Source organism: Balaenoptera acutorostrata, chromosome 8 (genome assembly GCF_949987535.1).
Source record: "Balaenoptera acutorostrata chromosome 8, mBalAcu1.1, whole genome shotgun sequence".
Taxonomy (NCBI): domain Eukaryota; kingdom Metazoa; phylum Chordata; class Mammalia; order Artiodactyla; family Balaenopteridae; genus Balaenoptera; species Balaenoptera acutorostrata.
In genome coordinates this window covers 115,771,942-115,798,415 of record NC_080071.1, presented here as the reverse complement: position 1 = coordinate 115,798,415, position 26,474 = coordinate 115,771,942, and the positions used below count along the sequence as shown (strand labels likewise).

At 36.7% G+C, this 26,474-nt stretch overlaps 1 protein-coding gene across 8 annotated transcripts in view; it reads right to left on the bottom strand.

Annotated features, from left to right (window-relative positions):
* CCNT2 (cyclin T2) overlaps nt 1–26,474 on the bottom strand; it is a 48,464-nt gene that overhangs the window by 13,239 nt on the left and 8,751 nt on the right. For 4 of the 8 annotated variants that reach the window (XM_057550929.1, XM_057550930.1, XM_007192035.2 and 1 more), the window contains 3 exons: nt 5,721–5,849; nt 3,841–3,901; nt 1,518–1,580 (listed from right to left, as the gene is read on the bottom strand). In XM_057550929.1, coding sequence (XP_057406912.1) covers nt 1,518–1,580; nt 3,841–3,901; nt 5,721–5,849 — 253 coding nt within the window. Of the gene's footprint in view, nt 1–1,517; nt 1,581–3,840; nt 3,902–4,346; nt 4,460–5,720; nt 5,850–6,019; nt 6,257–8,365; nt 8,377–9,072; nt 9,215–26,474 lie in introns of those variants that run through there. The other 4 variants (XM_007192042.3, XM_057550931.1, XM_057550932.1 and 1 more) reach the window with 4 other exon arrangements.

The window sequence follows — 26,474 nt, the reverse complement described above, 5'->3', positions numbered from 1 at the left end:
AGTAAGCTGAAAATTCAGTTTCATTCCCTACTAAGAGAGAGAGAGTGTGTGTGTGTGTGTGTGTGTGTGTGTGTATGCACATACACCTACATATTTTTTAACCTATATTTAATATCTTCAACATCTTTCTTTTCAACTTAAGGCAAATTATATGGCTCTCCATTATTTAAACAAAACAGCTTACCCTTTCAAGTTTTCAGGAAAACAGAACTTCTCTAAAGCTCTATTTCTTAATCCAACATCTACACTAGTACAATTTTATACTACACTGTAATACTGAGGATGAGAAAGTGCTATAAAATATATAACCATGAAGAATAGAAACCAAAATTAAATATGTTCTAGTTTAGTTTATAAATGATAACATTTGCTTTTAGGATTAAAAAAATATAAATGGGATTTTTATTAGTCCATTTCTTAACAATGACAACTGTGGTACCAGACAACAGGTTTGTCTGTTTTAATATGTAGCCATTAGCATAGTAATAAAACCTTAACCTCGGTATAAAGTGAATTCAATTTAGAATGAATAAGAGAACATTTAGGTGAACACTAGAAACAAGGCCTTCAAAAGTCTTACCCATTTTGTTTAGAATAAACCTAAACAAGTCTGGTGGTAAAGGAATGAAACTGCAAAATTTCATTTTCAAAAAGAAGTATCAGAAAAAGGCACACTAAAGGTTCCAAGTGGTTGCTATTAGTGTGTAACACTTCACATGGTAAACAGGAAAGTAGAAGTAGTACTGCATGCATCTGTGTGAAAAATTATTTCTAGAGATACAACGATAGATACATAGGATTCATTAACAAGAGTAGAAAAAATATATACCACATGCTTTATAAGGAGTAAAGAAAACAATACAAAAACTTTGTACTCCTGTTTATAAAAGGTTTAATAAGTATATCACATGCTGTTATATATCACGCTATATAATAATTTCTTCATTATACACAAAAAGGAAACCATTTTTAGTAATGCTAAAGAACTCTGAAAAATGTATTAAATCAATTCTGTTCAAACGAACATGGGCAAAACATTTCCCAAAATGACAAATCCGCTAAGAAAGGCAATTTTTATCTGAAAGATTTGAAGCTGACCTCCAAATTCTTAAACTGTAATCACTTTTCAGGAAGTCAATCAAAGTTTGACATAAATTGGAAATTAGTACTATTTTCTGCACCTATATGTTAAATTTGGCCTACATCTTAAATACTAACTGAATTGGGATGGGCATAGCCCAATGGGGAAGTAGAAAGAGTCCTAATATTTGGAAGCCCGCTAATTTTTTAGAGAAACAAGACTCTCACCTAAACTTAAAGGAAGCTAATTCACCAGGAAGAACCAAATATAGAAGTAGATGAATAGGTAGGTGTAGAACACTGAAAAATAATGCTTCAAAATGACATTTCTGCCATTTTAATAAAACTCAAGAAAAGGCTAGAAGAACAAAATAGCATTCAATTATCAATTCTAGACAATAAAAAGCATTAAAACTTAATTGAAAAGTTTCGCTTACCTCTTACTAACTGGGTACATTTCACCACATCCGTGTGTGGGTGTTCAATGGTGATCTCAAAACCTGAAATGAAAAGCACTTTTTTTCCCAATCACTTACCACTATAATACTTGCCTGAGAAATGCCACTCATCACATAACCATAAACGTATATTTTTCATTATTAAAAAAACTCAAAGACAAGTTTCTCATCACTGACATGTTTATTATACCCCCAATCATAAGAAATAATGTCTTCTCAAATATAGTGTTCCAATTATGAAAACTGACAAAGTTATTTAGAGATAAGTAATATTTATTCAAAATTCTCAATTACAATTAGTTTGAGACTATCCTCAAGTTAAAAACAAACTAAAATCATGACAAATACAATTATTAAGCTTGTCCCACGGTTTAAGCAGGGAATTCAACTAGTAACATATTTCTTAAATATATTCCAACTCTTTCAGAAGATGTGAAAAGAACATTTTTCATAAATATAACCTTTGGGCCACAGTGGGAGAAATGACCTTTTAAATATGGTCCTCTTATTTTCTCACTGTGCCTTAAATCAATGGGTTTCAGTTAGCTTATAACTACATTTCATTACTAATAACAATGAAATTGTTAAGGCAAGTGAACCTTATAGGCCTCAAGATTAAATCAGTTTCTAAAACCAAAGACGACATGTTGAAAAGCTATCATGTCCAGTCAACCCCTTAGGTAGGGCAGGGTTTTTCCGTTTCCTTTTTTTTTTTAAAGTGGAGGTCGTTGTATGGTGCCTTCAGCAGTACTAAAGGAATAACATCCTAATAAACAGATTATCTGGATTTATAAAGTTATTGTGTGGTCTCTTCATATTTCTACTGTTATTAAACCTGCAAAATCCCACTTTAACAAAAGCCATAGTTATATCTTGTAAATTCTAATGCTCCCCTTAAAATAATGCTATTCATTCTCTGTGTTTAAGAATCTTGTCATCAACAATATGAATACGATACATTGATTTTATATGATAAAATAACTATTTTAAAATGTTATTTTCCTTCAACTTTCATTATTTGTAAAATTTCATATTTATATAATAAAATGGTAACATGCTAAATAATTGGATTTGGAAGGAATAAAAAGATTCTCACTTTTATTTTTATGTATTTATATTATAAAAACTTTCAACAAGTTATATGTGTTTCAAACAACCTACTTTTGTAATAAAAAGAATCTGTCATGATGGAAAGCTATGATTATTAGACTTCTATTCAACATTTGGGAATGGAGTATAAATAAGATAAAAATAACTACCATAATAAATAATGATTATTTATGAAACACTATGTGGCAATTTTTTAAAAAAACAACCTTTCATCTTCAAATTCACAATGCTAAAGCTACATTATTATTCCACCTTGCACATACAGAATGGCGGTACGAAAGGTAAAGGAACTCTGACCAAGTTTAGAAAGCAAGTAAAGAGGCCTACATATTTCAGCGCAGATCTCCATAAAGCCTATGTTCTTCCCACTACACCCTCCTAGGTTCTTCCAGCAGTAATATATGACTGTACACAGTCAAAATCTGCTTAGGGCTCAACCTCCTCATGAGTAAAGTAAAAGATTAGAATAAATGATTTTTACAGATACTTAAGTTGCACAAACCTTGCAGACAATATAACTTTCAGACAAGGACAATCAACATTTAAATAACTACTATGTCACATTTAAAATGATGTGATAGGGACTTCTCTGGTGGCACAGTGGATAAGACTCCGTGCTCCCAATGCAGGGGGCCTGGGTTCGATCCCTGGTTAGGGAACTAGATCCCACACGCATGCTGCAACTAAGAGTTCGCATGCCACAAGTAAGGAGCCCGTGTGCCACAACTAAGGAGCCTGCCTGCCTCAACTAAGGAGCCCACCTACCCCAACTAAGACCCAGTGCAACCAAATAAATATTTAAAAAAATAAAATAAAATGATGTGATAAATTCATAAGCTCTAGTACAGCAGGACTTCTATGTATGTTTATACATATTATAGTCATACACAATAGCCCTAAAGGACCATTTTATTCCCCAATGCAAATCCAAAATGAAGTACAGTGTCTCAACTATCTGAAAATATAAGAAATCACATTGAAGGCTATGTTTGCCTTTCAATTAAATGCTAATAAACAAAATTAAATTTTAAAAACTGGCTTCCTTAGAACCAGGCAATACTATTCTGGAACCAAACCTTATTTTCAAATGAAACTTTCTTCAATGATACAATTATTCCAGAAATCTTTTCCTTTATTTAGAATACTGCATTGAAGAACACACACACAAATAATACCTGACATAAGTACATACCTAGGGTTTGTAGCATTATGGTTTCAAGTAAAACCAGTTCTTGAGTCTGCTGAAGGTAAGCCTGCCAGGTAAAAATAATAATATTAAAATGCTTAATAAACATAACACTACTAGACTATGGGACTGTTAAATCTCATGAGTATTATAGATTCATTACGAACTACTACAAGGTAGTTTGGAAATATGAAGAAAATAAAACTGAGGATGATAGAGAAAACCTATTTTCTGTGATAATTCTAAATTCAATTACTTCTAATACAGGAAACTCTAAATTCAATTACTTCTAATACAGGAAATGTAAACAAAGCAAAACAAAACAAAACAAAAACCAATCTAAAAATAATAATATGAAAGGGGGTAGGTTAATTGAAAAAAGACATCTCCAGTCTGTAAGGTAAAACTTTACCCAGGCATTGGTGCTTCAGGACTCATTAAGGACAGGAAGCGCCAACCCAAGTAAGATTAAATTCAAACTGGCCTTTAAAGAAAAGGGTTCATCAACTCACTCTAGGATATTTCATGTGGTAATTCCTTGACTGTCACAGTAGGTCAGTGCGTTATTTTTTAGAATTAAATTCCTCTCTTCAGAAAAGACAAAATAAAACAATCCCTCAAACCCCTAGATCAAAAGAAAAAATTTTAGCTATAAAATACCAAAACAATGTACCATACACCTGTGGGGACAAAAATAGACGGTCTTCTCCCTCAACTTCAATAAATCATTGCCCTAATGTAATTACTCGGGGAATAAAAGGTAGGAAAACTTTCCTGCCATCTCATTCTTATATCATGACAATTGACTAAGGTGATAAGAAAACTATATTATATATAAATATTCATTTCTGTAAGGACATATTGCTAAACTTAGAGTGAAAGCACCTTTAATTTTATTTATGCCCATTTTGAGATCACTGAGCTGAATTTTAAAACATAGATTTTTCTATTATTTGAACAATACCCTAAGCATTCACAAGAAATAATTCTGAATTTGTAAAGTTAAGAGAAACTATAAGAAGTAACTTTAAATAATCATACATTCTCTATTATTGAATGGCTACATTAATATTTTAGTCCCTTAAAGCCAACATGTAGGATAAAACCTGTCATTAATAAAATCAGATATATTTAATTTGGACCTTAAACTTGATCCAAATCAAACTGAATTAATACAGTCTGGTAGTCATTCAGTAGTTAACAGTTCCTGATAAAGCAACTCACTTACGTAGGAGTGCTAGAAAAAGGATTTCAAAGGCCCAGAATGCTAGCTTCTGTTTTAAGATGTCAGAACATTTAAAAATGGTGTTTTCAAACAAGGTCTATTGAAACATTGGTGATGAACAAGCTGTTTGTAAACCAGTATTACTCTTTAGGAAAACAAAAATAATTTCAAAATGACACTCATGAAAGCATGGTAAAATAAATCTTTATGTATCAGAGAATAGTAGTAGCATCCACGCATTAATAAAGGAACATTTCTATAAAAAGAGTAATTACTGGTCTAGAGATAAATCCAGAGGTTTTTCTATTCCCTCATTTGCCAACAATTTAAGAGAATTATATATCTCTGGTCTTAAATACACCCAAACGATGGAGGTGATATGATATACCCTCTACATATATCACAGGTTTGCTGTGAGGATAAACAAAATGTGAAACACTTAAAAAGTACCTTTGAATCAAAGCTTTACATGATGCAGAATGACAATGAAATTCATGAACATAACATGAAATATGTTTCTGTCAGATCACTTCCTGGTATTACATTCCTAAGTCGTAATAGTAATAAGCAGCATTGGAAGGCAACACTAATTGAATTATATTTTTATTAAGTCTAAATAATGAAAAGGTTTCAAAACCCAAAACATCCAATTTTTACATACATCACACTTAGTATCCAGCAGTGGCTCTAGGGGATGAAGACAAGCATGTGCTACTTTGATAACATGTTCAAGTTTTCGAGCCTGTTCTTCTACTTTTGCAGCCAAAAATAATGCAGTAGGTGATATTATCTGTGGAAAAGATAAAATTTGGTGATTTAAAAACAAATTTTGGAAACACCTTCTACTTTCTAAGGGGGGGGACATGCAAGAAAGGAATGCAATATTAATAGTATGAACTGAAGTTGGGCTATGACGAGATTAAATTTTTAAAAAGTTATTCATTAGATAGAACTAGTTACCTCAGTCTATAAAATCTGTTTTACTTGTTTTGCAAGTAGAATTCTAAAAGGAAAAAGACTTATACTTTAGCTAAAAGAAAGTTTAAATAATATTAACACACATTGTGGAGGTAAAGGAAAAAACTCAAGCAAAATAATGAAGTCAAAGCTTTAAAAAAAAAAAAAGAAAGAAGGAAAAAAGAAAAAAAAGAAAAGTGGGTAAAGTATACCCAGATTTTCCCTCTTTTGAGGCAGTCACCACTTACTAGGATTCTTTTAATCAATGCTTCATTTTGTGGCTAAGAGCTATACAATCTTGCTCAAGAGAGAAAAAGAACAAGAATCTACAAGGCAAAATAAGAGGATTCTGAACATGAAACTGCTACTTAATATCTCTATTACTTCAATACAGCAATATTAAAAGTAGCTAAAAAACCAGGAAATATAAACATGTAAGACAAACCAATAGAGTAGAAACCTTTCTAACTGGAGATGAAAAAAGTAACTTTTGTTTTTTTAGCTTTAGTAAGTTATGTTCTTGGGATAGAAATATAAGAACATTGCACTATAGAGATATTGACTAAGAGAACAACAATTCTGAGCAAATATTTATCCAAAAACTTAGTAGTAAACCAAATAATTGCTGACTCAGAAAACTGGCATAATTTAAATTCAAATAACATTCTAGGAATACATACAAAAAATATGTCATGAAAAGATAATTTCTAAACATCAAGATTCAGGTACATTATTTTTCAAGAGATGAATATCTGAGTCTAACTGCATCTGAGGGGTTATCAATCACTATACAGAAACAATGCCAAAAGAAGGAGGGGAGGAGAGAGAGGGGGGCATAAATCAAGCTACATGATTTGGGTAGTTAACATAAGGAGAAAATTTGATACAGGGGAGGTGGACCCTTTCTTCTGATAGCTTTTAAAACAACTTATAAATATCATTCTTGAGATATAAAATTTAATCACTGGATTTTGGATCTGAAAGGGGCCTTCTCTAGTCCAACTGCATTTGCAGATGAGTAAACAGAGTAAAAATGACTTCACGAAGTTCTCTTCCTATGTATAAATCTTTAAAACATACCTAAAATTAAGTGAGTTTCGCTACAAACAATCAGATATAATGTTACCTTAAACAGACTGAATAATTCCATCTTGGACTTTCAATTTATTTCAGTCTCTTAAAATTAAAATTACAACAGGAAATGGTTTAAAAAATTGAGAATGCTCAGAAAAGCAACTTATTCTTAGTTTTCATAGATATAGACTAAACTGTTTTCTTTACAACAGATTTAATCAAGCAATACCAAAATTAGTCAATATCCTTGAAATACCAGTTATATGGCAGTCATCCAGGGCAGGGGGGTCCCTAAGATGGAGAAAGTGTAAGATAACTGAGAGTGGACAATTACCTTCTATCTGTTCTGTCATTCTGTCTACATACTGAAAATTTCTTACCACTGCTACCTAGTCTGTTTGATTAATTCCTTTTCTATTTAACAGCTTGCCTCAAAAGATCACCCCCCCCCCAAGGTAAAATTCCCGAGTCAGAGCAAATTGCTCTTCTTTATTCAATAGGAAACGGTGTATTCCTCTGTCATTGTACTTACACTGTACTCTAACTTGGGGTTTATTAATTTTGTCTGCCCTACCAGTCTAGAAGCAGCTTGAACACAGAGACTAAATTATTCATTCGTGTTCCCATTACCTAGCATTGTGCAGCTGCTGTTCAAAATACTTGCTGAATGAATGACATGTGGATAATCCATATATTAATATAAAGGCACCAATATTAAGTTCAGAGTATTCCAAATGTCACAACAAAAAATCTAAGAGCCAATGCCAAGGTAAGAAATGCAAGAGACACTCAATAAAATGAAGATAGTCTTAGTTTCCCACAATCTCTCATTTATTATCTCGTTCATGTCTAAGAGGGAAATGGCTAAGTCAACCTTCAAATGCTAGAACTCTTTGTCAAACAGTGAAGCAATACAGGCTCAAGTGAAAAGTCAAATTAGACTGAACTTAATATTAATATTTAAACTGTCTTCCTAACACCAGAATTTCTCTTACTTGCCTAAAGGGCACTTCTAAAAGTCTCCAATGAGTTTTTCTTGGTAAAATCTCTTAGGACTCCCAGTCACAGCTCCATCCTCTTCAGACTTTTTGTAAACCTCAATATCAAGAAGCACTTTCAAACCACATAGCTCTTCTCCTTAGAAGACAGTCTCAATGGACACAAAATATGCATGCTAGTGAATGATTCTAAAATTCTACAAAAAAGTTTTAAAAATTAAGTATTCAAGGAGCTAAGCAATGATCTTCAGGATAGGTTCCTGGTTTATTTACCCACACTCCTCACAGAAGTCTTTCTGTTCTCCCTCTAAATAGGGCTCAATTCTCATCCTCCTCCAGTGCAACTAATACCCAACACTCTTCCAAAGTTCCTGGTGAAATCCACTACCTCCATTCACATTTCCTCCTCTACTGCCTGCAAACATCTTACTCCATCAGGGCTGTAAAAACAAAACAAAACAAAACACCTTTTTAGATACTTTGTGAATATCCATGCGAGGCTTTAATTTTAAGGATGACTAAGGAAGGTAATCAAACTAGGTACCACTGTTTTTTGTATGAAAAGCTGACTTTGTTGTGTAGCTTAGTAAAACAAAAATAACTCAAAAACCTTTAAATAACGACAATACTTCTAGTTGGTCGGTGGCTTTTAAAGGTGAGCATACTTTTGAAGGCAACAAACATTCATTAGCAACCTTGGTTCAAAGTAAAAGAATTCACACCAATATTGGAGTAGACATTTGGTTGGTTCAAATGACCAATTACAAACTGAGATTCAGTTCACTGGGGACAGGGACCATGCATGCACTCTTCATCTTTTGTGTTCTGGTACTGAGTTTAATAGACTTTCTCAAGTTACTGTAACTAAAGGGAAGAAAAACTGATCTTTAAATAGTGTCCACAGTTTGTCACTCTAACAGATGTACAACTATTTCAAGGGCATATTACATTCTCAAAACAAAACAAATTTCTACAGAAATATACCATACAAATGATGGAGAGGGGGAGGTAGAGGTGATGAAGCCAGCTGTAGCACAGTAGTCAGACTGCCTCAGTGGAATCCTGGCTCTGTTATCTGACTAGCCTAGGCAAATTACTTATTCTCTTTGTGGCTCAGTTTCCGCATCTGTAAAATGGGAGAAATAGTATCTGCTTATAAAGTTGTGGTAAGAATTAAATGAATCAATATATGTAAAGCACTTAGAATAGTGCCCCATAGTAATATGACTCAAATATTATTATCACTATGCTGCAAAATGAAACAACAGTTGTGTATTTTTAGGGTTGATCTTAAATTTAAAAAGTGATTTAACACGCTCATCAAAATTCCCTTCTTTCTTGCTCACCTTCTTTCTTCCACGGTTAAACTCAATTCTTTAAAGGGTTCATTGTAGTCCTAACTAATAAGCAGATTCAAACACTGAAATGATGACACTTGACTTTACTTCAGTGATTACACTTGTACTCCTCTCTTCCCTTCTCTCTCCAGTTGTTTTTACATTCTTCTCTTATTCTATTCCTTTGTATGTTTCCATTCCTACCTCTTGATCTGACTCCCTTCCTTCTCCATCTTTCTCCTCCTGCCCATTCCTGGCCGCTGTCTCCCCTTCTGCTCATGATGCCCTCACTGCTGACATTCTTCACTCTCCATTGCTGGCTTCAACCCTGATAGTTGGAGGCAAGGTCAGTTTGCATTAACAAAAAGGTTGGGTGATTTCTAAGTCACTGAAAATGGCTACATCAAAATCAGTTTCAAATAAATCATTCTGGTCTTTATTCTTTTAGTAGTTAATTTTCTGCATACACTTTGTGTATATACATTTTAATTTAAGAACTAGCCATAGCTATTTTATTACTCTTCAACTTTAGATCTCCTGATCCAAAAAAGCCCTAACAGAAGCAAAGACCTCCAAGTCTGCTTTTCTATTTGCTAATACATCATCAACAAGCTTTTTCTAATCTTTTCTTAGGTTTCATCTTTAGGTCCTACAGGCTGGTGAGGCCATTTCTGCCTTGTCCCTTAACTGCCCCAACACTTCCTGTCCCCTAAGAGTAGGAGTAACTATTTTCTGTGCCTTGAAGACGCTTCATTAATAAATATCCAGCTAGTTCTAGGTATCACAGTCTGAATTTGCAACTCACTTGCCTATAGCTATAGCCAAGGAAAAGTGGTAATGGTAAAACTTCAGCAAACACTCACAGAAAGAGGATCCCAGAACAGGAAAAGTAAAAACTTAGATATAAAGAAAAACAGCCCCCCAACAAAGAAGAAAACGGAATAGGTCAAAATGTCCGTTTGTTACTAAGAAAGATCACCAAGCTTCAACAAATTAAACCAAAATTCCAGTACAATGTTAAAAAGGGGTTTAAACCCTTAATTTTACTGCACTGAAAAGACTGGCATTTCAGTGTTACAGAAAATGTCATTAACTCACTCCGGCATTTTAGCTGTTTTCCTACCCATATAATTATGTGTGAGTGTAATACTGTCAACATAAGAAATTTTATGTTGAGAATTTAAAAAAATCTTCAGGTTGTATGTTATTTGGAACATCTAGTTACATTTAAAAAACAGCTGGCTTAATAAAGACTGAAAAAATACTAGTATTCAGTATTGTTGAAAAATAGTACTGATGAAGAGAATAGGGTTTGATTTCCAGAGTAATTACATTATATTTAAATACATTTTAATATGCTTAACACAATTTGGCATTTTAAAATTTATTTACTGAGGAGTACCTCATCATTATGAATGTTACAATTTATAGTTTAAAATACCCTCAGCATTTCAAATGTTGGTGTTCAACTCTCCCTTACATATTCAGCTCCTACCAGCCCATAATAAACAATCATAGTATTGTGAAATAAGAGCATTAATGTTGCATATGTACTCTATCATACCACATAAACCTTAAAAAGACCACTTTTCTTCAGATGGCTAAACAAAAACTAATATTATAGAAAAATTAATACTGTGAAGAAGGCCTGATTTCCCAAATTGATCTACACAATCCCTGTCAAATCCCAGCTTCTTTTTTGCAGAAACTGACCAGCTGATCCTAAAATTCATATGGAAATGCAAGGGACAGAGAATAACCGAAACAACCTTGAAAAATGAAGAACAAAGTTGGGAAGACTCATACTTCCTGAATTCAAAACTTACAAGCTACAGTAATCAAGACTATGTGGTACTGCATAAAGACATATAGGTTGTGGAATAAAGAGTTCAGGGGCTTCCCTGGTGGCGCAGTGGTTGAGAATCTGCCTGCCAGTGCAGGGGACACGGGTTCAAGCCCTGGTCTGGGAAGATCCCACATGCCGCGGAGCAACTAGGCCCGTGAGCCACAATTACTGAGCCTGCGCGTCTGGAGCCTATGCCCCGCAACAAGAGGCCACGACAGTGAAAGGCCCGCGCACCGCGATGAAGAGTGGCCCCCGCTTGCCACAACTAGAGAAAGCCCTCGCATAGAAACGAAGACCCAACACAGCCAAAAAAAAAATTTTTTTAAATAAATAAATAAATAAATAAGTCAGGAGCTCTTTAAAAAAAAAAGAGTTCAGAAGTAAACATTATATTTATGGTCAACTGATTTCTCAACAAGAGTGTCAAGGTAATTCAATAAACAGTCTTTTCACCTAATAGCGCTGGGACAACCATATAATCACATGCAAAAAACTGAAGTCCATCCCTCTCTCTTTAACACCACAAACCAAAAGTAACTGAAAATGGATCACAGGCCAAAATGTAAGAGCTAAAACTATTAAAAAAAACTCCTAGAAGAATACAGCAATAAATCTTCATGACTTTGGATCAGGCAATGCTTTCTTAGATATACCAAAGCACAAGTGACAAAAGAAAATATTAATAAATTGGATACATGTGCTACAAATGACACCATCAAGAATGTGAAAAAGACAAGCAATGGAATGGAAGAAAATACTCCCAAATTATTTTTCTGATAAGCGATTGTTACCCAGAATATATAAAGACGTCCTACAACTTAGATTTTTTTCAATAAATACATACTACAGTGCCTTAGCAACTGCAGTGGGTTGAATCCACAGATGCAGAAAGTTGTATACAGAGGGCAGGGCAACTGTAAAGTTTCATGCAGATTTCCTAGTGTGTGGGGGTGGGGTCCCTAAACCCTGCACTGTTCAAGGCTTAAGCATATACAAATGGCCAACACACACATGAAAAGACGCTCCAGACCATTAATCACTATGGAAATGCAAATCAAAACCACGAGATACTACTGTACACTCACTAGGATAACCATAATTTAAAAACAAGACAGTTTAAGTGTGGCAAAAATGTGGAGAAAGTGGAACCATTTAACGTTGTTTGTGGGAAGGTAAAATGGTATGAATACTTTGGAAAACCATTTGGCAGTTTCACAAAATGTCTTCAAAAAAGCTATCCAAGGGACTTCCCTGGTGGTTCAGTGGGTAAGACTCCTCACTCACAATGCAGGGGGCCCGGGTTCAATCCCTAGTCAGGGAACTAGATCCCACACACATGCTGCAACTGAGTGTCCACATGCAGCAACTAAGAAGTCCACATGCCTCAACTAAAAGATCCCTCACGCCACAAGGAAGATCCCATGTGCCACAACTAAGACCCGGTGCAGCCAAAATAAATAAAAATAAATAAATAAAATAAATATTAAAAAAAAAAAGCTACCTAAGATTACTGAGGTCTAGGTTTAACATACAATCCAGCAATTCCACTCCCAGGTATATACCCAAGAGAAAACAAAACCTTAACTCCACACAAAACCTTGCACACGAATGTTCACACCAGCATTATTCACAACAGCAAAAAATTTGAAACAACCTAGATGTCCATAAACTGATAAATGGACAAATAAAATGAGATATATCCACACAATGAATGGAATGTTACTCAGCAGTAAAAAGGAATGAAGTGCTAATATATGCTACACTATGGGTAAATCTTGGAAACATTATGCTAACTGTAATACCACATATTGCATAATTCCATTTATATGCTATGTCCAGAATAGGCAAATCGACAGAGACAGAATGGTTGTCCAGGATTGGGAGGGGGGAGAAAAATCAGCGAACTGCTAATAGGCATGGGGTTTCTTTTTGGGGTGATGAAAGTACTATACACTTAGATCGTGATAATGGCTGCACAAATCTATAAATATACCCACTGAATTGCACATTCTGAACTGGTGAATTTAAGGTATATTTTCATTGCCCCCAAAAGAAACCCTGTGCCCATTAGTTCACATCACATCTATTTCCTTAAATATGACATATACGGAGTACTTAACATGCCAGCTTTACAACCAGAACCACAACTTATATTTAAGTATAAAACATTAAGTTAATGCCCCAAAATGCTGTGGGGTGGTAAGGATGTTTCTATCACTTTCCTCATTCCCTAGAATGTGTATACATGTTTATAGTAGCATGTATAGTGATCTAATTTGATTTTCACTTAAAAAAATTACTGTAAACAATTTTATGTACTAAAAATACCTTTGTTATGCCTTCAAAATCAGTTTATAAATTACATAAAGTCAGTCTTCATACAGAAACCTTTGTGTGCCTTGGCTAATGCAAACACTCTTTGCATATTTGTTAACATAAAAATCTGCTCTATTCTATAGACCAAGCTCAGTTTAGAATTACTGTATCACCAAATTGTATAAAATACTTTCTTAGTTCTGGTACAAATGAGCTAAAGCCATCAAAGAAGCATATGAACTATCAAGACTAGCAGACACAAGTATGTGTGTGTGCATGAAAAAAGGTATGAATTATGTGAATATTTTACAATCATTTCATTTTGAGGGAAAAAAGCTGCTTCATGAAGACTTTATAAAGACTTGTATAAGATATGGTCAATACATTCCATCAGTCAACATATGTAACTAGACATATAGAGCACCATGTTTCAAAAAAAAGCTTTTCTTTTAAAACTTTGAGCTCTTTTCAGAATCAATTTGAAAAAAAATCTAACAAGAATATCACTTGCTTTCATATGTCTATCAAACTCTCTCTGATGGATCGTCCACCTTGCTTACCCAAATCTCCACAGAAAATCACAGAAACAAGATAGCAAAACCAAGAGCCTATGGATGCTTATAACCAAACCACTTAACAAGGAAATCCCAAAATACAAACGGGAGAGGAGAAAACAGGCTACTGTAACCACAATACCTACAGTATCAGCATCTATGCAATAAGGAAAGGGAAGTAATGGGGCATGTGCTGGACTTGATAACAGAAGAAACTCAAAAGTAGCCAACAGGCATCCACTGGAAACCATGGTGGGCCAATTTGAGAACAGCAGCTAAACCTGGGAAAAATTTTGTCAAGTCCAATTAAGTGGATGAATGCATGAGGACTAGAGTAAGGCTTAAAGGGTTGAAGCTAACTTCTATGAACTTTTGAAACTGATCTCCCAAGCCTCTCTTCCAGGACTCCATATTGAAGAAAAGCTTCTGGGAACAAAAAGCAAAATTGGCAGGATAGGTACAAGGCAAAGCAGAGATAAAAATGAGGTAGGGGGACACAGCCAGGAAACCCCAGAAAGCAACCTGCTACATTTCTGAATATTACACAAAATAACAGTGAAGTTAGAAAAGCTCCTCTGAAACACATCTACTTAAAGCTCAGGAAAACTAATCTCTGAAAAGAGTGAGTATCACAAAAAGTATTTAGGTGTTACAAAGATACTATAAGAAAAATTTAGAAGAGTTGTCCCTAAGCAACAAAAATCACACTAGAAAGAATTGCTTTAAAAAAAATTCAACAGGACTTCCCTGTGGCACAGTGATTAAGAATCTGCCTGCCAATGCAGGGGACACAGGTTCGAGCCCTGGTCCGGGAAGATCCCACATGCCGCTGAGCAACTAAGCCCGTGTGCTACAACTACTGAGCCCACGAGCCACAACTACTGATGCCCGTGCACCTAGAGCCCATGCTCCGCAACAAAGAGAAGCCACCGCAATGAGAAGCCTGCACACTGCAACGAAGAGTAGCCCCCACTCACCACAGCTAGAGAAAGCCTGCGCAGCAACAAAGACCCAACTCAGCCAAAATTAAATAAATAAATTTATTAAAAAAAAATTCAACAAATGGTACTGAGAAAACAATATCCACATGCAAAAATCAGACCCTTACCTTACACCATATATAAAAATTAGCTCACTATGGACCAAAGACTTAAACGTAAGAACTAAAACTATAAAACTCAGAAGAAGACGGGAAATAATTTTGGATTATAATTTTGGATTTGGCAATGATTTCTTGGATATGACACCAAAAGCACAGGCAACAAAAGAACAAATTTGGACTTCATCAAAATTAAAAACTTTTGTGCACTAAAATATATATATATGAAGTTGGCCTACAGAATGGGAGAAAATACTTGCAAATCATGTATATGATAAAGGATCAATATCCAGAGTATATGAAGAACTCATATAACTTAACAACAAAACACCCAACTAAAATATGGACAAAGGACTTGAGTAGACATTTCTCCAAAGAAGATAAATGACCAATAAACACATGAAAAGATGCTCAACACCAGTAGTCATCAGAGAATCTCAAATCAAAACTACAATGAAATATCACTTCACACCTATTAGAATGGTTATTATCAGAAAACCAGAAAACAGTAAGTGTTGGTGGGGCTTCCCTGGTGGCACAGTGGTTAAGAATCCGCCTGCCAATGCAGGGGACACGGGTTCGAGCCCTGGTCCGGGAAGATCCCACATGCTGTGTAGCAACTAAGCCCGTGAGCCACAACTACTGAGCCTGCACTCTAGAGCCCGCACGCTCAGAGCCCGTGCTCTACAACAAGAGAAGCCACCACAATGAAGAGTAGCCACTTGCTGCAATCAGAGAAAAGCCTGTGTGCAGCAACAAAGACCCAATGCAGCCAAAAACACCAAAAAAAAGAGTGTTGGTGAGGATGTGAAATTGGCATCTGTGTGCATTACTAGTTGGAATATGAGATGGTGCTATTGCTATGGAAAACAGTATGGCAGTTCCTAAAAAAATTAAACCCAGAATTACAATGTGATCCAGTAAATCCATTTCTGGGTATACTCCCGAAATACTGAAAGCAAGGAATTGAGCAATTTGTACATTCATGTTTATAGCACCTATCCATCTGTACATTAACAAATTAAAATGGATGAACAACTGTAGTACAAACATACAATGGAATATTACTCAGCTTTAGAAAGAAAGGAAATTCTGACACATGCTACAGCAAACATGAATCTTGAAGACATCACGTAAAGTGAAATAAGCTAGACATGAAAGTTCAAATATTTTAAGATTCCACTTATAGGAGATACAAAAGAATAGTGAAATTCATAGCAAAGTAGAATGGTGGTTGCCGGGGGGCAGGGAGGAAGGGGAAATGTGAAGTTTGATTAATAAATAGACTTTCAGTTTGTGAAGATAAAACGTTCTGGATATGGATGGATGGTGGGGATGGGTGCACACAATGTGAATGTACTTAATACCACTGAACTGTACACTTAAAAATGGTTTAAATGTTACATTTTATGTTATATTTTACCACAATTAAAAGACACCAAAAAATTTAACAAACCAACACACCTCCAAACTAACAGACATTAAAAAAATGATTCAGGCACCTTCAAGATGGTGGAGGAGTAAGACATGGAGATCACCTTCCTCCCCACAAACACATCGAAACTACATCTACATATGGAACTACTCCTACAGAACACCTACTGAACGCTGGCAGAAGACCTCAGACCTCTCAAAAGGCAAGAAACTCCCCACGCACCTGGGTAGGGCAAAAGAAAAAAGGAAAAACAGAGACAAAAGAATAGGGACAGGACCTGCACCTCTGGGAGGGAGCTGTGAAGGAGGAAAGGTTTCCACACACTAGGAAGCCCCTTCGCGGGCGGAGACTGTGGGTGGTGGAGGGGGGAAGCTTCAGAGCCACGGAGGAGAGCGCAGCAACAGGGGTGCGGAGGGCAAAACGGAGAGATTCCCGCACAGAGGATCGGTGCCGACCAGCACTCACCAGCCAGAGAGGCTTGTCTGCTCACCCGCCGGGGTGGGCGGGGGCTGGGAGCTGAGGCTCGGGCGTCGGAAGTCAGATCCCAGGGAGAGGACTGGGGTTGGCGGTGTGAGCACAGCCTGAAGGGGCTAGTGCGTCACGGCTAGCTGGGAGGGAGCCCGGGAAAAACTCTGGAGCTGCCGAAGAGGCAAGAGACCACTGTTTCCTGGTGCGCGAGGAGAGGGGATTCAGAGCACCGCCTAAATGAGCTGTAGAGACAGGCATGAGCCATGGCTATCAGCACAGACACTAGAGACGAGCGTGAGACGCTAAGGCTGCTGCTGCCACCACCAAGAAGCCTGTGTGCAAGCACAGGTCACTCTCCACACCGCCCCTCCGGGGAGCCTGTGCAGCCCGCCACTGCCAGGGTCCCATGATCCAGGGACAACTTCCCTGGAAGAACACACGGTGCGCCTCAGGCTGGTGCAATGTCATACTGGCCTCTGCCGCCGCAGGCTCGCCCCGCATTCCGTACCCCTCCCCGACCCAGGGCCTGAGTGAGCCAGAGCCCCCTAATCAGCCAATCCTTTAACCCCGTCCTGTCTGGGTGGGGAACAAACGCCCTGAGGCGACCTACACGCAGAGGTGGGTCCAAATCCAAAGCTGAACCCCAGGAGCTGTGCGAACAAAGAAGAGAAAGGGAAATTTCTCCAGGCAGTCTCAGGAGCAGCGGATTAAAGCTCCACAATCAACTTGATGTACCTGCATCTGTGGAATACCTAAATAGACAACGAATCATCCCAAAATTGAGGTGGTGGACTTCGGGAGCAACTATAGATTTGGGGTTTGCTTTCTGCATCTCATTTATTTCTGGTTTTATGTTTATCTTAGTTTAGTATTTAGAGCTTATTATGACTGGTAGATTTGCTTATTGATTTGGTTGCTCTCTTTTTTTATTTTTATATATATATATATTTTTTCCTTTTTCTCTATTTGTGTTTATGTGTATGCTTCTTTGTGTGATTTGTCTGTATAGCTTTGCTTTTGCCATTTGTCCTAGGGTTCTGACTGTCCGTTTTTTGTTTTTGTTTTTTAGTATAGCTTTTAGTGCTTGTTATCATTGGAAGATTTGTTTTTTGGTTTGGTTGCTCTCTTCTTTCCTTCTCTCTTTTTAAAATTACTTTTTAAATTTTTAATAATTAATTTCTATTTTAATACCTTTATTTACTTATTTCCTTTCTTTCTTTCTTTTTTTTTCTCCCTTTTCTTCTGAGCTGTGTGGCTGACAGGGTCTTGGTGCTATGGCTGGGTGTCAGGCCTGTGCCTCTGAGGTGGGAGAGGTGACTTCAGGACACTGGTCCACCAAACACCTCCCGACCCCACGTAATAACAAACTGCAAAAGCTCTCCCACAGATCTCCATCTCAACGCCAAGACCCAGCTCAACTCAACGACCAGCAAGCTACGTGCTGGACACCCTATGCCAAACAATTAGCAACACAGGAACACAGCCCCATCCATTAGCAGAGAGGCTGCCTAAAATCATAATAAGGTCACAGACACCCCAAAACACACCACCAGATGCTGTCCTGCCCATCAGAAAGACAAGATCCAACCTCATCCACCAGAACACAGGCACTAGTCTCCTCCACCAGGAAGCCTACACAACCCACTGAACCAACCTTACCCACTGGGAGAAGACACCAAAAACAATGGGAACTACGAACCTGCAGCCTGCGAAATGGAGACCCCAAACACAGTAAGTTAAGCAAAATGAGAAGACAAAGAAATACACAGCAAATGAAAGAGCAAGGTAAAAACCCACCAGACCTAACAAATGAAGAGGAAATAGGCAGTCTACCTGAAAAAGAATTGAGTAATGATAGTAAAGATGATCCAAAATCTTGGAAATAGAATGCAGAAAATACAAGAAACGTTTAACAAGGACCTAGAAGAACTAAAGAGCAAACGAACAGTGATGAACAACACAATAAATGAAGTTAAAAATTCTCTAGAAGGAATCAATAGCAGAATAACTGAGGCAGAAGAATGGATACATGACCTGGAAGATAAAATAGTGGAAATAACTACCACAAAGCAGAAAAAAGAAAAAAATATGAAAAGAATTGAGGACAATCACAGAGACCTCTGGAACAACATTAAACACAACAACATTCAAATTACAGGAATCCCAGAAGAAGAAGAGAAAAAAAAAAAAAGAGACTGAAAAAATATTTGAAGAGATTATAGTTGAAAACTTCCCTAATATGGGAAAGGAAATAGTCAATCAAGTCCAGGAAGCACAGAGAGTCCCATACAGGATAAATCCAAGGAGAAACACGCCAAGACACATATTAATCAAACTATCAAAAATTAAATACAAAGAAAAAATATTAAAAGCAGCAAGGGAAAAACAACAAATAACATACAAGGGAATCCCCAGAAGGTTAACAGTTGATCTTTCAGCAGAAACTCTGCAAGCCACAAGGGAGTGGCAGGACATATTTAAAGTGATGAAAGGGAAAAACCTACAACCAGATTACTCTACCCAGCAAGGATCTCATTCAGATTGGATGGAGAAACTAAAACCTTTACAGATAAGCAAAAGCTAAGAGAATTCTGCACCACCAAACCAGCTCTCCAACAAATGCTAAAGGAACTTCTCTAAGCAGGAAACACAAGAGAAGGAAAAGACTTACAATAACAAACCCAAAACAAGAGAATGGTAAAAGAAACATACATATCGATAACTACCTTAAATGTAAATGGATTAAATGCTCCCACCAAAAGACACAGACTGGCTGAATGGATACAAAAACAACACCCGTATATATGCTGTCTACAAGAGACCCAACTCAGACCTAGGAACACATACAAACTGAAAGTGAGGGGATGGAAAAAGATATTCCATGCAAATGGAAATCAAAAGAAAGCTGGAGTAGCAATTCTCATATCAGACAAAATAGACTTTAAAATAAAGACCATTAAAAGAGACAAAGAAAGACCCTACATAATGATCAAGGGATCAATCCAAGAAAAAGATAAAACAATTGTAAATATTTATGCACCCAACACAGGAGCACCTCAATACATAAGGCAAATGCTAACAGCCAAAAAAGCGGAAATAGACAGTAACACACAATCATAGCAGGGGACTTTAACACCCCACTTTCACCAATGGACAAATCATCCAAAATGAAAATAAATAAGGAAACACAAGCTTTAAATGATATGTTAAACAAGATGGACTTAATTGATATTTATAGGACATTCCATCCAAAAACAACAGAATACACTTTTTCTCAAGTGCTCGTGGAACATTCTCCAGGATAGATCATATCTTGGGTCACAAATCAAGCCATGGTAAATGTAAGAAAATTGAAATCGTATCAAGTATCTTTTCCAACCACAATGCTAGGAGACTAGACATCAATTACAGGAAAAAATCTGTAAAAAATACAAATACATGGAGGCTAAACAATACACTACTTAACCAAGAGATCACAGAAGAAATCAAAAAGGAAACCAAAAAATACCTAGAAACAAATGACAATGAAAACATGATGACCCAAAACCTATGGGATGCAGCAAAAGCAGTTCTAAGAGTGAAGTTTATAGCAATACAATCCTACCACAAGAAACAAGAAAAATCTCAAATAAACAACCTAACCTTACACCTAAAGCTATTAGAGAAAGAAGAACAAAAAACCACCCAAGTTAGCAGAAGGAAAGAAATCATAAAAATCAGATAAGAAAAACGAAAAAGAAATGAAGGAAACGATAGCAAAGATCAGTAAAACTAAAAGCTGGTACTTTGAGAAGATAAAATTAATAAACCATTAGCCAGACTCATCAAGAAAAAAAGGGAGAAGACTCAAACCAACAGAATTAGAAATGAAAAAGTAACAACTGACACTACAAAAATACAAAGGATCATGAGAGATTACTACAAGCAACTGTATGCCAATAAAATGGACAAACTGGAAGAAATGGACATTCTTAGAAAAGCACAACCTTCTGAGACTGAACCAGGAAGAAACAGAAAATATAAACAGACCAATCACAAGCACTGGAATTGAAACTGTGATTAAAAATCTTCCAACAAAAAAAAAAAAAAAAAAAATCTTCCAACAAACAACAGCCCAGGACCAGATGGTTTCACAGGTGAATTCAAACATTTAGAGAAGAGCTAACACCTATCCTTCTCAAACTCTTCCAAAACATAGCAGAGGGAGGAACACTCCCAAACTCATTCTACGAGGCCACCATCACCCTGATACCAAAACCAGACAAAGATGTCACAAAGAAAGAAAACTACAGGCCAATATCACTGATGAACATAGATGCAAAAATCCTCAACAAAATACTAGCAAACTGAATCCAACAGCACATTAAACGGATCATACACCATGATCAAGTGCGGTTTATTGAAGGAATGCAAGGATTCTTCAATATCTTCAATATATGCAAATCAATCAATGTGATACACCATATTAACTGAAGGAGAAAAACCATATGATCATCTCAATAGATGCAGAAAAAGCTTTCGACAAAATTCAACACCCATGTATGATAAAAACCCTCCAGAAAGTAGGCATAGAGGGAACTTATCTCAACATAATAAAGGCCATATATGACGAACCCACAGCCAACATCGTTCTCAATGGTGAAAAACTGAAAGCATTTCCACTAAGATCAGGAACAAGACAAGGTTGCCCACTCTCACCACTATTATTCAACATTGTTTTGGAAGCTTTAGCCACAGCAATCAGAGAAAAAAAGAAATAAAAAGAATCCAAATTGGAAAACAAGAAGTAAAACTGTCACTGTTTGCAGATGACATGATACTATACATAGAAAATCCTAAAAATGCTACCAGAAAACTACTAGAGCTAATCAATGAATTTGGTAAAGTAGCAGGATACAAAATTAAAGCACAGAAACCTTTTGCATTCCTATACACTAATGATGAAAAATCTGAAAGAGAAATTAAGAAAACACTCCCATTTACCACTGCAACAAAAAAAATAAAATACCTAGGAATAAACCTACTTAATGAGACAAAAGACCTGTATACAGAAAACTATAAGACACTGATGAAAGAAATTAAAGATGATACAAACAGATGAGATATATTGTATTCATGGATGGGAAAAATTAACATTGTTAAAATGACCATGCTACTCAAGGCAATCTACAGAGTCAGTGCAATCCCTATCAAACTACCAATGGCATTTTTCACAGAACTAGAATAAAAAACTGCACAATTTGTATGGAAACACAAAAGACCCCGAATAGCCAAAGCAACCTTGAGAAAGAAAAACGGAGCTGGAGGAGTCAGGCTCCTTGACTTCAGACTATACTACAAAGCTACAGTAATCAAGAAAGTATGGTACTGGCACAAAAACAGACATGTAGATCAATGGAACAGGATAGAAAGCCCAGAGATAAACCCATGCAGATACGGTCACCTTATCTTTGATAAAGGAGGCAAGAATATATAATGGAGAAAAGACAGCCTCTTCAGTAAGCGGTGCTGGGAAAACTGGACAGCTACATGTAAAAGAATGAAATTAGGGCTTCCCTGGTGGCGCAGTGGTTGAGAATCTGCCTGCCAATGCAGGGGACACGGGTTCAAGCCCTGGTCTGGGAAGATCCCACATGCTGCGGAGCAACTGGGCCCGTGAGCCACAATTACTGAGCCTGCGCGTCTGGAGCCTGTGCGCCGCAACAAGAGAGACCACGATAGTGAGAAGCCCGCGCACCGCGATGAAGAGTGGTCCCTGCTCGCCGCAACTGGAGAGAGCCCTCGCACAGAAAAGAAGACCCAACACAGCCATAAATTAATTAATTAATTAAAAAAAAAAGTGCAGGAGGAAACCTAGATATGAATGAGTGACCAAGAATCAGAACATGAGTCCATAAAAAGACATGCCCTGATAACACCTTTCAGATGCATTTTACCTAACATAGTGATTCTCCACTGATAAGCTGCTGCAGAAGAAAATAAATTAGAAAAAAAAAAAAAAAAAAGAACGAAATTAGAACACTCCCTAACACCATACACAAAAATAAACTCAAAAGACCTAAATGTAGGGGCTTCCCTGGTGGCGCAGTGGTTGAGAATCTCCCTGCTAATGCAGGGGACACGGGTTCGAGCCCTGGTCTGGGAGGATCCCACATGCCGTGGGGCAACTAGGCCCGTGAGCCACAGCTACTGAGCCTGTGCTCCGCAACAAGAGAGGCCGCAATAGTGAGAGGCCCACGCACCCCGATGAAGAGTGGCCCCCACTTGCCGCAACTAGAGAAAGCCCTAGCACAGAAATGAAGACCCAACATAGCAATCAATCAATAAATCTTTAAAAAAAAAAAAAAAAAAGACCTAAATGTAAGGCCAGACACTATCAAACTCTTAGAGGAAAACATAGGCAGAACACTCTATGACATAAATCACAGCAAGATCCTTTTTGACCCACCTCCTAGAGAAATGGAAATAAAAACAAAAATAAACAAAGGGGACCTAATGAAACTTAAAATCTTTTGCACAGCAAAGGAAACCATAAACAAGATGAAAAGACAACCCTCAGAATGGGAGGAAATATCTGCAAACAAAGCTACTGACAAAATATACAAGAAGCTCATGCAGCTCAGTATCAAAAAAACAAACAACCCGATCCAAAAATGCGCAGAAGACCTAAACAGACATTTCTCCAAAGAAGATATACAGATTGCCAACAAACACATGAAAGGATGCCCAACATCACTAATCATTAGAGAAATGCAAATCAAAACTACCGTGAGGTATCACCTCACACCAGTCAGAATGGCCATCATCAAAAAATCTACAAACAATAAATGCTGGAGAGGGTGTGGAGAATAGGGAACCCTCTTGCACTGTTGGTAGGAATGTACATTGATACAGCCACTATGGAGAACAGTATGGAGGTTCCTTAAAAAACTACAAATAGAACTACCATATGACCCAGCAATCCCACTACTGGGCATATACCCTGAGAAAACCAAAATTCAAAAAGTCACGTACCACAATGTTCATTGCAGCTCTATTTACAATAGCCAGGACATGGAAGCAACCTATGTGTCCATCGACAGATAAGTGGATAAAGAAGATGTACCATATATATACAATGGAATATTACTCAGCCATAGAAAGAAACGAAACTGAGTTATTTGTAGTGAGGTGGATGGACCTAGAGTCTTTCATACAGAGTGAAGTAAGTCAGAAAGAGAAAAACAAATACCGTATGCTAACACATATATATGGAATCCCCCCCCCAAAAAAAATGGTTCTGAAGAACATAGGGGCAGGACAGGAATAAAGACGCAGACGTAGAGAATGGACTTGACACGGGGAGGGGGAAGGGTAAGCTGGGACGAAGTGAGAGAGTGGCATGGACATATATACACTACCAAATGTAAAACAGATAGCTAGTGGGAATCAGGTGCATAGCACAGGGAGATCAGCTAGGTGCTTTGTGTCCACCTAGAGGGGTGGGATAGGGAGGGTGGGAGGGAGACGCAAGAGGGAGGAGATATGTGGATGTATGTATATGTACAGCTGATTCACTCTGCTATACAGCAGAAACTAACAAAGCACTGTAAAGCAATTATACTCCAATAAAGATGTTAAAAAAAGAGGAAAAAAAAGATTCATAACACAAAACCTAAGTAAAAAAGATATGAAATCACACATTCAAAGAGCACATCACACACCTGAGCATATCAACCCAGAACCACCTAGATTTTTAAGGAAAAAAAATCCTTTGATCACTTAGGCGAAAATAAATAAAAGAAAATTAGGTCACCACTCAAACTGCCAGCAATGCTTTATATCAGGAAAAAAGAAAAAAGCAATTGTTACATATTTAAGATACTCAAGAAAAGAAAGCACAAGCCAAGAATTTTATATCCAGCAAACTGACCTTGGATATAAAGGGCACAAAACATTATCAACATCCAAGGATTCAGACAATATTGTTTCCATGGTCTTCAAGATAACTTTAAACAATCAAAATGATTACAGAGACTTCAACATACGCACTGGTAGTGAACAATACAAATAAAGTTACTTGCAGAACTAAGCTTGAATGAAGATTAAAAGGGAGAGTTTTGTAATGGCTATTTATGATAATGTAGATACAACTTCTAAAAACCAGGGGTGAGAGGGGAAAGCAATCAAAAACATTTAACTGTTCTCAGTAATTATACTGGTGGTGGTTGTACTGTAATTCTGAGACATGTTTGTGTAATGTGGGATTAAGTTAACAAGTGATATTGGGATATTTAAACTCTATCATTCCCACATCCTTCAAAACTAAGATTTTTGGTGTGAAATAAAGGTCACAGAGATGTAATACAAAAGAGGTTAAAAAAAAAAAAAGTTAAGTAAGAAATGCTATTGTTGCTTGAATCAGAATGAATTCCTAAGATATCTTAAATATATGTATTTAAAATGTATATATATAACAAGTCCACCTATATTTTGTACAGTTCATATATTTAGTGTTAAATGAATAATAAACAATATGTTGATGTGTATAGCGAATACACATTTACTGTACTATGTATTTCCTTGCTCTGTTCACTGAAGATGCCTAAAAACAAGACAAACTTAGCAACAATGAGTATCTCCAGGGTCCAGGTTGATATCTTGAAATACCACTTTCTACTAAAAGAAAAAGCAGGGTTTCTTAAAGAAATGGCCATTTCAGCTGTGGACATAAAATGTACAAGATGAACCTGGAATACTGAGGAAACTATCCCAGACTATATGGGTACAGACAGAGTTACTAGATGGTCCAGCAATTCTACTCCTGGGTATATATTCAAGAGAAACCAAAACATGTATCTACACAAAAACATACATAAATGTTCATAGCAGCAATATAACAGCCCAAAAGTAGAAACAACCCAAATGTCCACTAACTAATAAATGTATATACAAAATGTGGTATAATGGTAGTTTAGCAAGAAAAATAAATGAAGTACTGATACATGCTACAACACAGATGAACCTTGAAAACATTATGTACTAAGTGAAAGAGGCCAGTCATAAAGGACCACACATTGAATGATTCCATTTATAGGGACTGTCCAGAATAGGCTGGTTGGAAGAATGGGAAGAGATGGCTAAAGGATGTGGGATTTCTTCTTGGGGTGATACAGATTTCTAAAATTGATGTACAACTTTGTGAACGTACGCAAAAACCACTGAACTGTACACTTTCAAAGGATGAAATATATGGTATGTGAATTTTATCTCAACAAAGGTGGTAAATATAGGGCAACAATCAAGTATTTATTCTGCCTTTCCTATATGAACTTGTACCACCGGATGTCCA